This window comes from Somniosus microcephalus, chromosome 4, assembly GCF_052327205.1.
Source record: "Somniosus microcephalus isolate GS21.2 chromosome 4, FLI_Smic_1.0, whole genome shotgun sequence".
Taxonomy (NCBI): Eukaryota; Metazoa; Chordata; class Chondrichthyes; order Squaliformes; family Somniosidae; genus Somniosus; species Somniosus microcephalus.
Window position 1 is genome coordinate 89,701,536 of NC_140990.1, and position 15,387 is coordinate 89,716,922.

Here is a 15,387-nt window from a genome sequence, read left to right on the forward strand (position 1 = left end):
AAAGGCTATGGAGGATGCTGTCTGGAACGAATTAATACCAGAGACTGAATTTATGAACTGTTCCCACAGAGACTGAACCTGTAAACTGATTCCACTGAGAGTATGTTTGTAAACTGTTATATGACGTTGACTCCATTGAGAGTATATCTGTAAATTGTTATATGACGTTGACTCCATCGAGAGTATATCTGCAAACTGTTTATATAAAGTTGAAGATTGTATGTTTAACGGGATTCTGTAAGTAATAAGCTAGGAAGGGAGGAGTGTTGTGTATGTAACCGTTTACCTTTAAGGGAACTATAGAATGTAACCGTTCGCCTTTAAGAGCACTACTTTAGGGTGGCACTATCTATTGGCTCATGTATACTGTAATACCGATAGTGACCACACCAGTATATAAGGGTTGTGATACGTTAACTAGGGCAGAATCGCCCGAGCCTCTGAATAGTAAAGACGTGTTTTATTTTGTTAACAGTGGAGTCTGTGATTATTTATAATACAACCCACAGACTTAACAATAGAGTCATCCGAAAAGGGACAACCTACACCACAACTCTATACGCCTAATGATGAAGCAGAGATACCCATAGTATCTACCTCTGATCCGGTGATACTGGAACCCGATGAACCCGACACTGGCATTCAAGCCGAATCAGCCTTGCCAAAAGAACCTACTACACCACCAGAAACTACTACACTACCGAGGCGTTATCCGGACCGAGTCAGGAAGCCTCCTGAGAGACTAACTTATAATTAATTAACTGCAGCAATGTGTAGATTATTTTTCTTGTAACATGTAATTAATGATTACTTAAAATATTATGTACTGGTTGGCTAAAAGGGGAGGAATTGTAGTGTATGTGCCTTTAAGAGCCCCCTGTGTACTGTAATGCCGGTAATGGCCACTCGGGCTATATAAGCCTGTATATTGTGTTGTATCAGTTAGTTCCCCTCCAGACTTTGTTCAGTAAACACCTGTGAAACCAACTCCTGCCTTCAGTGTCTCTATTAACACACGGACACAACACAGTCAGAATCAGGGGAATTTATAATGGGGAACAAAGAAATGGCAGACCAATTAAATACATATTTTGGTTCTGTCTTCACAAAGGAGGACACAAATAACCTCCCAGAGATGTCAGGGAACATAGGGTCTGATGAAAGGGAGGAACTGAAAGAAATCAGTATTTGTAGGGAAATGGTGTTAGGGAAATTGACAGGATTGAAGGCCGATAAATCCCCAGGGCCTGATAATCTACATCCTAGGGTACTTAAGGAAGTGGAATCTGGAACAGTACCCATGGATTAGAGGGTAGCTAATGTTACCCCACTATTCAAAAAAGGTGGTAGAGAGAAAACGGGGAATTACAGACCGGTAAGCCTGACATCGCTAGTGGGGAAAATGCTAGAGTCTATTATAAAAGATGTAATAGCAGAGCACTTGGAAAACAGTGACAGGATCGGACAAAGTCAACATGGATTTACAAAAGGTAAATTGTGCTTGACTAATCTACTGGAATTTTTTGAGGATGTAACTGGTAAAATAGATAAGGGAGAACCAGTGGATGTGGTGTATTTGGACTTTCAAAAGGCTTTCAATAAGGTCCCGCATAAGAGATTATCGTGTAAAGTTAAGGCACATGGGATTGGGGGCAAGGTATTGACTTGGATAGACAGAAAGCAAAGAGTTGGAATAAATGGCTCTTTTTCCGAGTGGCAGGCAGTGACTATTGGGGTACCACAGGGATCGGTCCTTGGACCCCAGCTATTCACAATATATATTAATGATCTAGACAAGGGAACTAGATGTTATATGTCCAAGTTTGCAGACGACACAAAGCTGGGTGTGTGTGTGTGTACTGTGAGGAGGATGCCGAGAAACTCCAGGATGATTTGGACAGGTTGGGTGATTGGGCAGAAGCATGGCAGATGCAATATAACGTGGATAAATGCGAGGTCATCCACTTTGGTGTCAAAAACAGGAAGGCAGATTATTATCTGAATGGCAATAGATTGGGAGAAGGGGAAGTGCAACGAGACCTGGGTGTCCTTGTGCACCAGTTGCTGAAGGTAAGCATGCAGGTGCAGCAGGCCGTTAAGAGGGCAAATGGTATGTTGGCCTTCGTAGCGAGAGGGTTTGAGTACAGGAACAAGGATGTCTTGCTGCAGTTGTACAGGGCCTTGGTGAGACCACATCTTGAGTATTTTTTTAATTTTTTAAAAATTAATTGATGGGATGTGGGCGTCGCTGGCTAGGCCTGCATTTAGTGCCCATCCCTAATTGCCCTTGAGAAGATGGTGGTGAGCCGCCTTCTTGAACCGCTGCAGTATTCTTATTGTGTGCAGTTTTGGTCGCCTTATCTGAGGAAGGATGTTCTTGCCATGGAAGGAGTTCAGCGAAGATTCACCAGGCTGATACCTGGGATGGCAGGAATGATGTATGAGGAGAGATTCAGTTGATTGGGCTTATACTCGCTGGAGTTTAGAAGAATGAGAGGGGATCTCATTGAAACTTATAAAATTCTGACAGGACTGGACAGACTAGATGCAGGAAGGATGTTCCCGATGGTCGGGGAGTCCAGAACCAGGGGCTACAGTCTAAGGATAAGGGGTAAGCCATTTAGGACAGAAATGAGGAGGAATTTCTTCACCCAGAGAGTGGTGAACCTGTGGAATTCTCGACCACAGAAGGCAGTAGAGGCCAATTCATTAAATATATTCAAGAAGGAGTTGGATATATTTCTTAAGGCTAAAGGGATCAAGGGATATGGGGAGAAAGCAGGGACAGGGTCATGCGCTATCAATTACTGAGAAAGACTGGAAGTTAAGAGAGTAACAAACAGGCTTTTATTAGCTAAAGAACGAAGGCATGCCTCTAGTGGTCGACCAGTCCTGAATGCCTGGGGAACTGCAGAGCAGCCGCCTTTATACCAGGGCATATGGGTGGAGCCAGGGGCGGAGCCAGCTGAGGCATGCACAGACAGGTACAACAATGGGCAAGAGTGAACAACAGTGAAGTGAACAACAGTGGAGTGAACAACAGTGGAGTGAACAACAGTGGTTTACCACATTCACCCCTTGCTTAAAAAATGAGTCCGACGGGGTGAAGTGTATTAAAAGTTCGTATAATTAAGTCTTTCTGGGGGTCTTGTATGCCGTCGTGATCGTCGTGGCGACGGCTGAGGTGGTGCAGCTTCCGACGCCGAGTCCCGCGTGGGCCGGAGCACTGGCGTGTCGTCCTCATGGGTGTTGAGTTGGTTGGTGATCAATGACGGGTCACGGGGCCACGGCGTGCCGTCTACGGGGGTTAGGTATGGGTCCATTGCTGCCGGTGCATTGTGGGTAGCGGTGAAGGGCAATGGTAGTGGGTAGTGGGTGATGTTGGTTTCAGGGGCCCCCGAGGGTGCGAGGTCTCGTATGGAGACTGTGTCCTCCCGCCCGTCCGGGTACGCAACATGGGCATACTGAGGGTTGGCGTGGAGGAGGTTGACCCTCTCAACCAGGGGGGCCGTTTTATGGGTCCTCACGTGCTTCCGAAGTAGGATGGGCCCTGGAGACATCAGCCATGGTGGTAGCGAGGTCCCCGATGTGGACTTCCTAGGGAAGACGAACATTTTTTCGTGAGGGGTGGCGTTAGTGGTAGTACAGAGCAGTGACCGAATGGAGTGGAGCGCATCGGGGAGGACATCCTGCCAGCGGGAGGTTGGAAGGCCCTTAGATTTTAAGGCTAGCAGGGCGGCCTTCCAAACTGCCGTGTTCTCTCTTTCTACCTGTCCATTCCCCCGGGGGTTGTAGCTGGTGGTCCTGCTCGTGGCAATACCTCTCACGAGCAGGTACTGGCGGAGTTCGTCGCTCATAAACGATGAGCCCCGGTCGCTATGGATATAGCTGGGGAAACCGAACAAGGCGAAGAGGTCGTTCAGGCATTTAATGACCGTAGCACTGGGCAGGGGATGGCAAACGGAAAACGGGAGTACTCGTCGATGATAGTGAGGAAGTACGCGTTGCGGTCAGAGGAGGGGAGGGGCCCTTTAAAATCGACGCTCAGGCGCTCAAAGGGGCGAGTGGCTTTTATCAGGTGTGCTCTGTCTGGCCTATAAAAGTGCGGTTTGCACTCGGCACAGACTTGGCAGGTCATGGTCCTGACCTCCTCGATGGAGTAAGGCAGGTTGCGGGCCTTGATGAAATGGAAGAACCTGGTGACCCCCGGGTGGCAGAGGTCATTGTGGAGGGCCCGCAGTCTATCAACCTGTGCGTTGGCACATGTACCTCGCGATAGAGCGTCCGGGGGCTCATTGAGTTTCCCGGGCCGGTACAAGATATCGTAATTGTAAGTGGAAAGTTCAATTCTCCACCTCAAAATCTTGTCGTTTTTGATTTTGCCCCTCTGCTTGTTATTAAACATGAAAGCAACTGAATGCTGGTCAGTGAGTAGGGTGAATCGTTTTCCGGCCAGGTAATGCCTCCAATGTCGCACAGCTTCCACAATGGCCTGGGCCTCCTTTTCGACAGAGGAGTGTCTGATTTCGGAGCCTTGGGGGTTCGTGAAAAGAAGGCCACGGGCCTTCCCGCCTGGTTAAGGGTAGCGGCCAGGGCAAAGTCGGACACATCGCTCTCCACCTGGAAGGGGATGGACTCGTCCACCGCGTGCATGGTGGCTTTAGCAATGTCCTCTTTGATACGGTGGAAGGCTAAGCAGGCCTCTGCCGCCAGGGGAAAAGAGGTGGACTTGATAAGTGGACGGGCTTTGTCCGCATAATTAGGGACCCACTGGGCGTAGTAGGAGAAAAACCCCAGGCATCTCTTCAGGGCCTTGAGGCAGTGGGGCAGGGGAAGGTCCATAAGGGGACGCATCCGGTCGGGGTCGGGGCCGATGACTCCGTGTTCCACAACACAGCCAAGGATAGCGAGGCGGGTTGTGCGGAATATGCACTTCTCCTTGTTATTCGTAAGGTTTAGGAGTTGGGCAGTGCGGAGGAATTTGTCGAGGTTGGCGTCATGGTCCTGCAGGTCATGGCCGCAGATGGTCACATTGTCCAGGTAGGGAAAAGTGGCCTGCAACGCATTCTGGTCGACCATCCGGTCCATCTCCCTTTGGAAAACGGAGATCCCGTTGGTGACGCCGAAGGGAACCCGAAGGAAGTGGTAGAGGTGGCCGTTTGCCTCGAAGGCAGTATACTGGCGGTCCTCATAGCGGATAGGGAGTTGGTGATATGCTGACTTAAGGTCAATGGTGGAGAATATGCGGTATTGTGCGATCTGATTGACCATATCAGATATGTGGGGGAGGGGGTATGCGTCCAGTTGGGTATATCGATTAATTGTTTGGCTGTAGTCAATGACCAGGCGCTGCTTCTCGCCGGTCTTGGCGACCACAACCTGGGCTCGCCAGGGGCTGGTGCTAGCTTCAATAATCCCCTCCTTCAGGAGCCGCTCCACCTCAGATTTAATAAAAACTCTGTCACCAGCGCTGTATCGCCTGCTTTTGGTGGCGATGGGCTTACAGTCGTGGGCGAGGTTAGCGAACAACGGGGGGGGGGGTGACTTTAAGCGTGGAGAGGCTGCAAAAGGTGCGCGGCGGGCAATTTGAAAACTGCTGGTTGCAGACTGTGAGTGGGGGAAGGGGTCCACCGTACGCCATCGTGACACTCTTAAGGTGGCACTGAAAATCCAACCCCAGTAGAACGGCAGCGCAGAGATGGGGCAGGACAAGCAGTTTAAAGTTTCTGTACTCTGTGCCCCTCACCGAAAGGGTCACCACGCAGTAGCCGCCGACGTCCGCTGAATGGGACTTGGAGGCCATAAAGACCCGGTGGCGCGCTGGCAGGACCGGGAGAGAGTAACGCCGCACCGTGTCGGGGTGGCTAAAGCTCTCCGTGCTCCCGCAGTCGAAAAGGCAGGTCATGGCGCGGCCGTTTACCTTAATGTCCATCATGGACCTGGCTAGTTGGTGAGGTCTAGATTGGTCCAGTGTAACGGAGGCCAGCGTAGGGTCAGGCGTGTCGCTGCAGTCATCAGGTGAGGCGGTGGGTGAGTTGGGGGCCCGTTGCAAAAATGGCGGCCGGAACGGATCACCCACGGTCGAAGGCGTCCAAGATGGCGTCCAAGATGGCGGCGCCCATGATCCACACGTGGCTGGAGGCATACAAGATGCCGTCCAAGATGGCGGCATCCAAGATGGCGGCCCGCTCGGCCCACATGCGGCACTGCTGGAGTTTGGGGTAGGTTTAGCCTTGCAGACGCTGGCGTAGTGCCCTTTCTTCCCACAACCAGAGCAAGTAGCGTTTTTCACCGGGCAGCGCGCTCTGGGGTGTTTGGCTTGGCCACAGAAGTAACACTTCGGGCCCCGGGACATCGCTGCAGAAGTTGGGCCGTTGGCAGGATGTGACGGGGGTGGCGCGGCGCAGGGTGGCGGTCCTACCGTGTCCCAGGATGGCAGCGCCCGCGCCATCCACGATGCGGCCGCGCGGTCAGGGGAGTAGGCGTCCATATTCCGGTGGGCCACGTCTAGCGAGAGTGCGAGGGCCGTGGCCTTCTTCAGGTCGAGTTCGCCCTGCTCCAACAGTCTCTGCCGGGTGTAGTTGGACCTGAGGCCCGCGACGAAGGCGTCCCGGACAAGTTCCTCCGTGTACACCGCGGCCGACACCTCTTTACATTTGCAGGCCCGGCCGAGCACCTTCAGCGCCCATAGGTATACCTCCATCGATTCCCCGGGTTGCTGTTTGCGGGACCCCAGGAGGTGTCTGGCATAAACCTCATTTACCGGGCGTGCATACTGTTCTTTAAGGAGGTCGAGAGCACCCTTGTAGGTAGTCGCATCTTGGATGAGCGAATAAGCTTGGTGGTTCACCTTGGAGGTCAGAATTTTTAGTTTGTCGCCATCGTTTTGAACAGTTTCAACGGAGGCTTCTATGTAAAATTCGAAGCATCACAGCCAGTGTGCGAACTTGGTAGATGAATCCACCTCTTGAGGGTCTAGTTCCAGGCGTGCTGGTTTGAGGATTTGCTCCATCGAAAAAAAAGTTTAGCTAATAAAATTGATGCGCTATCAATTACTGAGAAAGACTGGAAGTTAAGAGAGTAACAAACAGGCTTTTATTAGCTAAAGAACGAAGGCATTCCTCTAGTGGCCAACCGGTCCTGAATGCCTGGGGAACTGCAGAGCAGCCGCCTTTATACCAGGGCATATGGGTGGAGCCAGGGGCGGAGCCAGCTGAGGCATGCACAGACAGGTACAACAATGGGCAAGAGTGAACAACAGTGAAGTGAACAACAGTGAACAACAGTGGAGTGAACAACAGTGAACAACAGTGGTTTACCTGTGGAATTCTCTACCACAGAAGGCAGTAGAGGCCAATTCATTAAATATATTCAAGAAGGAGTTGGATATATTTCTTAAGGCTAAAGGGATCAAGGGATATGGGGAGAAAGCAGGGACAGGGTACTGAATTTGGATGATCAGCCATGATCGCATTGAATGGCGGAGCAGGCTCGAGGGGCTGAATGGCCTACTCCTGCTCCTATCTTCTATGTTTCTATGTTAAAATGGTAAACTCGGGACTGTCAGACAAACATGTTAAATCTTCATAGAATAATTACCAGTCGTTTTTAGACTAGAAACTTAAACCTGCTGTTTCACTTTCAGTCAGGAACAGATCGCAGTTTGACACCAATCTCTGATTTGACAGCACATTTCCAGCATTCACCGTTGTTCTTCCTGACTCTAAACACAGTTGCAAAGGAGCCTTCTGTTCCGTGCCTAGGAGCTCTGAACCATGGAAGAGAGCGGCTGGGACACATTTCTTACAGGCCTCAAGATTAACCCGCACAACTTTGCTGTCGGTGAAGAGAGATGAGAAAGACCAAAGTGTCGTTTGCCCCTCTCAGTGTGGCCCTGAAGGACTGTGTCCAGGCTGGAGTTCTGTTGCCGCCGTACGATCCTCCCCCAGATTGTCCTTTCTGAGCTCCAGCCAGGTGATGCTAAACACTCAGATGGGTAATAAAAAAGTCTACAACAATGCGGTTAAAACAAAGCTGATTTATTTGACATTTATCCAGAATATTAAACTTCAGTCCAGTTTTAGGGGTTATTAACATTAGCAGAAACAAACCCCAACTGTCGGAATGAACATGGTTCAGTCCTGGATGTGATTAACAGCGGAATCCAACCCCTGCAGTTACATGTGAAGTCGCTGGTGCTTCAGCAGGTTGGATAATTGAGTGAATCCCTTCCCACACACGGAGCAGGTGAAATGCCTCTCCCCAGTGTGAACACACGGGTGTCTCAGCAGGTTGGGTGACTGAGTGAATCCCTTCCCACACACGGAGCAGGTGAACGACCTCTCCCCAGTGTGAACTCGCTGGTGTCTCAGCAGGTTGGGTGACTGAGTGAATCCCTTCCCACACACGGAGCAGGTGAACGACCTCTCCCCGGTGTGAACTCGCTGGTGTCTCAGCAGGTTGGATGACAGAGTGAATCCCTTCCCACACACGGAGCAGGTGAACGTCCTCTCCCCGGTGTGAGTGCGTTGATGTTGCATCAATTTCCTTCTGCTTTTAAATCTCTTCTCACAGTCAGAACATTCAAAAGGTCTCTCATCAGTGTGAACCAGTGGATGATCAGTGAGGTTGGGTGACTGAGTGAATCCCTTCCCACACACTGAGCAGGTGACCGGCCTCTCCCCATTGTGAGTACGTTGGTGTCTCAGCAGACCACTTGCACTTTTAAAGCCCGGCCCACACTTCGAAAATTTAAAAGGTCTCTTATCAAAGTGTACAAGTTGGTGTCTCAGCAGGTTGGATGACTGAGTGAATCCCTTCCCACACACGGAGCAGGTGAACAGCCTCTCCACAGTGTGAACTCGCTGGTGTGCCAGTAGGTCGGGTGACTGAGTGAGTCCCCCCCCACACACGGAGCAGGTGAACAGCCTCTCCACAGTGTGAACTCGCTGGTGTGCCAGTAGGTGGGGTGACTGAGTGAGCCCCTCCCCACACACGGAGCAGGTGAACAGTGTGACTGCACCGATGAGTTTGCAGCTGGGACGGGTAATTGATCCCTGTCCCACAGTCCTCACATTTCCACGGTTTTTCCATGGTGCGGCTGTCCTTGTGTCTCTTCAGGTTGGACGATCGGTTGAAGCCTCGTCCACACACAGAACACGTGTACGGTTTCTCCCCACTGCGAACGGTGCGATGTTTTTTTTCAGGCTGTGTAACTGGTTAAAGCTCTTTCCACAGTCAGTGCACTGGATCACTCTCACTCGGGTGTGTGTGTCTCGGTGCTTTTCCAGTCACACTGATGTTTGAAATCTTTTCCCACAGACAGAACAAACAAACATTTCTCCTTCCACATTCAAACGCCGATGATATTCAGGTCCTCATGAATCGAGTGACTCTGTCAGATCATGACGTGATGTTTGTTTTGAGTTTCCCTTCTGTAAATCCTCCCCTTCTCACAGCCTGTAAAAGCTGTTTACAAAAGTCATCGCTGTAAGTCGGAACCTAGGAACAGGAGTAGGCCATTCAGCCCCTCAAGCCAGTTCCAGAATCCAATTAGATCATGGCTGGTCTGTATCTTAACTCCATTTACCCGCCGCGGTTCTGTAACCTTTAGTACTCTTGCCTAACAAAGATCTAGCACACTCAGTTTTGACATTTTCAATTGACCCTCAGCCTGGACAGTTTTTTGGGGGTGAGAGTTCCAGATTTCCAATACCCTTTGTGTGAAGATGTGCTTCCTGAAAATCACCCCTGAATGGCCGAGCTCTAGTTGGAAGGTTGTGTCCCCTTGTTGTGGACTCTCCCATCAGAGGAAACCGTTTCTCTCTCTCTACCCTGTCAACTCCTTTAATCATCTTAAACACCTCAATTAGATCACCCCGTAATCTTCTATATTCAAGGGAATACAAGCCCAGTCTGTGCAGCCTGTCCTCATAACTTTACATCGAATTACGGACAGGGTAGAAATTCTGAACAGACAGTACTCGTTTCCCTGGAACATTCTTTCCTCTCTTGTCCCTCCTAAGTTATAAAACCCTCGACACACACACTCTCTCATCACTTCATCCTCGCTGTTTGAAATCCCCATTTATCACAGGCTCGGATTTTTCTCCATTTCACTCCTGAAGGTGCTGTGTGATGGTGGGGTTCGGCCCCAGTCACTGTCTGTCCTCCAGTACCTCACCAAGTGGTAATTCTGAGCTGTGAGCATATACTGAAGGTGCTGTGTGATGGTGGGGTTCGGCCCCAGTCACTGTCTGTCCTCCAGTACCTCACCAAGTGGTAATTCTGAGCTGTGAGCATATACTGAAGGTGCTGTGTGATGGTGGGGTTCAGCCCCAGTCACTGTCTGCCCTCCAGTACCTCACCGAGTGGTAATTCTGAGCTGTGAGCCTATACTGAAGGTGCTGTGTGATGGTGGGGTTCGGCCCCAGTCACTGTCTGCCCTCCAGTACCTCACCAAGTGGTAATTCTGAGCTGTGAGCCTATACTGAAGGTGCTGTGTGATGGTGGGGTTCGGCCCCAGTCACTGTCTGCCCTCCAGTACCTCACCGAGTGGTAATTCTGAGCTGTGAGCATATACTGAAGGTGCTGTGTGATGGTGGGGTTCGGCTCCAGTCACTGTCTGCCCTCCAGTAGTACCTTGCCGAGTGGTAATTCTGAGCTGTGAGCCTATACTGAAGGTGCTGTGTGATGGTGGGGTTCGGGCCCAGTCACTGTCTGCCCTCCAGTACCTCACCAAGTGGTAATTCTGAGCTGTGAGCCTATACTGAAGGTGCTGTGTCATGGTGGGGTTCGGCCCCAGTCACTGTCTGCCCTCCAGTACCACACCGAGTGGTAATTCTGAGCTGTGAGCCTGTACTGAAGGTGCTGTGTGATGGTGGGGTTCGGATCCAGTCACTGTCTGCCATTCCAGTACCTCACCAAGTGGTAATTCTGAGCTGTGAGCCTATACTGAAGATGCTGTGTGATGGTGGGGTTCGGCCCCAGTCACTGTCTGCCCTCCAGTACCTCACCAAGTGGTAATTCTGAGCTGTGAGCCTGTACTGAAGGTGCTGTGTGATGGTGGGGTTCGGCCCCAGTCACTGTCTGCCCTCCAGTAGTACCTTGCCGAGTGGTAATTCTGAGCTGTGAGCCTGTACTGAAGGTGCTGTGTGATGGTGGGGTTCAGCCCCAGTCACTGTCTGCCCTCCAGTACCTCATCAAGTGGTAATTCTGAGCTGTGAGCCTATACTGAAGATGCTGTGTGATGGTGGGGTTCGGCCCCAGTCACTGTCTGCCCTCCAGTACCTCACCAAGTGGTAATTCTGAGCTGTGAGCCTATACTGAAGATGCTGTGTGATGGTGGGGTTCGGCCCCAGTCACTGTCTGCCCTCCAGTACCTCACCAAGTGGTAATTCTGAGCTGTGAGCCTATACTGAAGATGCTGTGTGATGGTGGGGTTCGGCCCCAGTCACTGTCTGCCCTCCAGTACCTCACCAAGTGGTAATTCTGAGCTGTGAGCCTATACTGAAGGTGCTGTGTGATGGTGGGGTTCGGCCCCAGTCACTGTCTGCCCTCCAGTCCCTCACCAAGTGGTAATTCTGAGCTGTGAGCCTATACTGAAGGTGCTGTGTGATGGTGGGGTTCGGCCCGTCACTGTCTGCCCTCCAGTCCCTCACCAAGTGGTAATTCTGAGCTGTGAGCCTGTACTGAAGGTGCTGTGTGATGGTGGGGTTCGGCCCCAGTCACTGTCTGCCCTCCAGTCCCTCACCAAGTGGTAATTCTGAGCTGTGAGCCTATACTGATGGTGCTGTGTGATGGTGGGGTTCGGCCCGTCACTGTCTGCCCTCCAGTACATTGCTAATTCTGAACTGTGAGCCGATACAGCGAGCTGCCAGCATTTCGACCATGGGGAGCAGCACAGCCGCCGGCCCTGGCTGATTCTGTCTGGCAAAGCTGAAGCCAATGATAGCACAGCAACAACGTACATTTACATAGCGCCTTTAATGTAGTAAAACGTTCCAAGGCGCTGCACAAGACATAATCAGTCAAAAATTGACACCAATACAAAGAAGGAGACTTTAGACAATGTGGAAAATTGCCCAGATATGTCCTCTCCACAAAAAGCAGGACAAATCCAATCCGGCCAATTATCACCCCATCACTCTACACTCAATCATCAGCAAAGTCATGGAAGGTGTCGTTGAAAGTGCTATCAAGTGGCACTTACTCACTAATAACTTGCTCACCGATGTTCAGTTTGGGTTCCACCACGACCGCTCGGCTCCAGACCTCATTATAGACTTGGTCCAAACATGGACAAAGGAGCTGAATTCCAGAGGTGAGGTGAGAGTGACTGCCCTTGACATCAAGGCAGCATTTGACTGAATGTGGCATGAAAGAGCCCCAGTAAAATTTAAGCCAATGGGAATCAGACGGAAAACTCTCCACTGGCTGGAGTCACACCGAGCACAAAGGAAGATGGTTGTGGTTGTTGGAGGTCAATCATCACAGCCCCAGGACATCGCTGCAGGAGTTTCTCAGGGCAGTGTCCTAGGCCCAACCATCTTCAGCTGCTTCACCAATGACCTTCCCTCCAACATAAGGTCAGAAATGGGGATGTTCGCTGATGACTGCACAGTGATCAATTCCATTCGCAGCTCCTCAGTTAATGAAGCAGTCCATGTCCGCATACAGCAAGACCTGGATGACATTCAGGCTTGGGCTGATAAGTGGCAGGTAACATTCACGCCACACAAGTGCCAGACATTGACTATCTCCAACTAAAGAGAGTTTAACAACTGACCCATGACATTGAACGGCATTACCATCACTGAATCCCCCAACATCACCAACCTGGTGGGCGGGGGGGGGGGGCTGTCACCATTAACCAGAAACTTAACTGGACCAGCCACATAAATACTGTGGCTACAAGAGGTCAGAGGCTGGGTATTCTGCGGCAAGTGACTCACTTCCTGTCTCCCCAAAGCACTTACCACATCTACAAGGCACAAGTCAGGAGTGTGATGGAGTACCCTCCACTTGCCTGGATGAGAGCAGCTCCAACAACACTCAAAGAGGCTCAACACCATTCGGGACCAAGAACTTTAAGAGAGAAATATGAGGTGATAGATTTTGTGAATTAAAAGATTAAAAGTACATTAAATGGTAAAAGTTTAAAAGGAGCAGAGGAGTAGAACAGTAAAGAGGTGGAAGATTCTAGCTAATGCATTGTCTTATTAATGAGCAGGTTCGAGAGTCCAGTGTCAGCAACTTTAATACATTAAGAAATATAAGATGAGCAGATTCTCTGTCCTCCACCGTACCTTATATTGATCCTCTATCAGAGTAAACTTGCAAGTCCCGCGTGTCCACAGTAACTTACACGAGGTCTGCCCGCTGGATGGAACCTCGGGCGCCCTGAGCTTGATCTCCGGTGTCTCCAGTCCCGACTGCCCCCTTACATCAGGATCCCCTCACTTTTATACCCTGCAGTGATCCATCTCTGGCACCGGACTCTTCTTTGTCTTCTCTGCTGGGTTTTGGCAGGAAGCGGGGAAAAGACAGCTGGAAGTTCGCTAATCTGTGATTTACAAGGACACTTTCTCTGGTTCTCTGGTAACTCAGCAGTTACTTTTCTTCAGTAATGTTCTCATTATCCCTAAACTACACTGCCTGCTGTTAATTATGTTATTTTTATAGTTTCTCAATGATAGGTATAAACATCACACATTATAATCTAATCTATTCTATTACTCACTCTGCTTTAAACTTATATTGTGGTTAATGACAGACAAACCCTGTTCTTTCCCCTGATCTGATTATAGTTTCCAACCAGTCGATTCAGATAATGGAATGTTTTATCAGAGTTGCCATGGCGACCTGTCTGCAGTGAAACACGGGTTTTGAGTTTCTAACTCAGACTAAACTTCTCTTTCCCATAATACACATTATATCAGACATGTTACAGCAATGTATTTTAGCCTTGTTATGGTAATATCTCTAAAACCTACAAGAGGTTCATGTACACAAATCTTTAAAAGTGGGAGGCCCTGTTCCTGGGACTAGGGACAGGGTCACTGGCAAGGCTTGGAAGCTAAGCAGAGCCAGGCCTGGTTAGTACCTGGTAGGGGTGACCATCAGGGGAGACCAGGTGCAGAAGGTCACGGAAAAAGCCCCGAGAAGGGGCGGTTAGTGAGAAAGTCACGGAAGGAGCCCCAGGAGGGGCGGCTGGTGAGCAGGCCCGGGCGTTGGGCTGAAGATTGTCGGACAGGAGGAACGGTGGAAATGGAATGGCGGCGCGCACAGACGCAGCGGCTTTGCTTCTCCCAGGACGGTGCTATTTACGTTTAATGTTAATGTTATTTGTACTGGACTCATGGGAGCTTGCAAGATCACATTTCGTTGTTCATGTACTTGTGCATTGTACAATGACAATAAAGTTGAATTATTATTATTAAAGTGGTTAAAAAAGCACATGGGGTCCTAGGTTGTATTTAAATAGGGGTGTAGAGTACAAAAGGGCAGAGGTCATGTAAACCTGTATAAATCATTGGTTAGGCTGCAGTTAGAATATTATGTCAAGTTTTGGGGCATCTTACACACAGAAGGATGTCAAGGCCGTGGAGAGGGGGCAGAGAGGTGCTGAGATGATACCAGGGATCATAAGAGCATAAGAAATAGGAGCAGGAGTAGGCCACTCGGCCCCTCGAGCCTGCTCTGCCATTCAACAAGATCATGGCTGATCTTGGGCTCAAAGCCACTTCCCCGCCCGCTCCCCATAACCCTTCACTCCCTTATCTTGTAAAAATCTGTCTCTCTCCACCTTAAATGTATTTAATGACCCAGCCTCCACAGCTCTCTGGGGCAGAGAATTCCACAGATTTACGACCCTCTGAGAGAAGAAATTTCTCCTCATCTCAGTTCTAAAAGGGTAAGGGAGGCTTTAGTTATCAGGAGAGATCAGAGAAACTGGGGCTCTTTCATTAGAACAAAGGGTAATTGGAGATCTGAGGGAGGTTTTCAAAATTTGATCAGGTAAATGAGGCAAAACTATTTCCACCAGTCGGTGAGTCTGTAACGAGAGGGCCTCAAATTCAAATCATCACCAAAAGGCCCCGACCCTCACTGACCCTCCGGATCGGTGTCCGGGGGACAACCTGAAGGGTTTGCCTTATCTTTGCGTTAAATATTGTTCTCATCGAGGTGATGGATGTCAGTGCTGGGGAATGGGGTGTTCTGAGAACTGAGTGTCTGCCTTAAACACTCTCCGGGCAGGTACAGCACGGGTTAGATACAGAGTAAAGCTCCCTCTACACTGTCCCATCAAACACTCCCAGGGCAGGTACAGCACGGGTTAGATACAGAGTAAAGCTCCCTCTACACTGTCCCATCAAACACTCCCAG

The 15,387-nt window shown here is 50.0% G+C and overlaps 1 protein-coding gene across 1 annotated transcript; it reads right to left on the reverse strand.

Annotated features, from left to right (window-relative positions):
• Nucleotides 1-7,990: 7,990 nt before the first annotated feature.
• On the reverse strand, nucleotides 7,991-9,116 carry LOC147119492 (uncharacterized; the record flags this gene model as incomplete). The annotated part of the gene is made up of 1 exon (XM_085984103.1): nucleotides 7,991-9,116. A coding segment is annotated over one exon (939 nt), but the record flags the coding sequence as incomplete, so codon positions are not given.
• Between the last annotated feature and the right edge of the window lie 6,271 nt (nucleotides 9,117-15,387).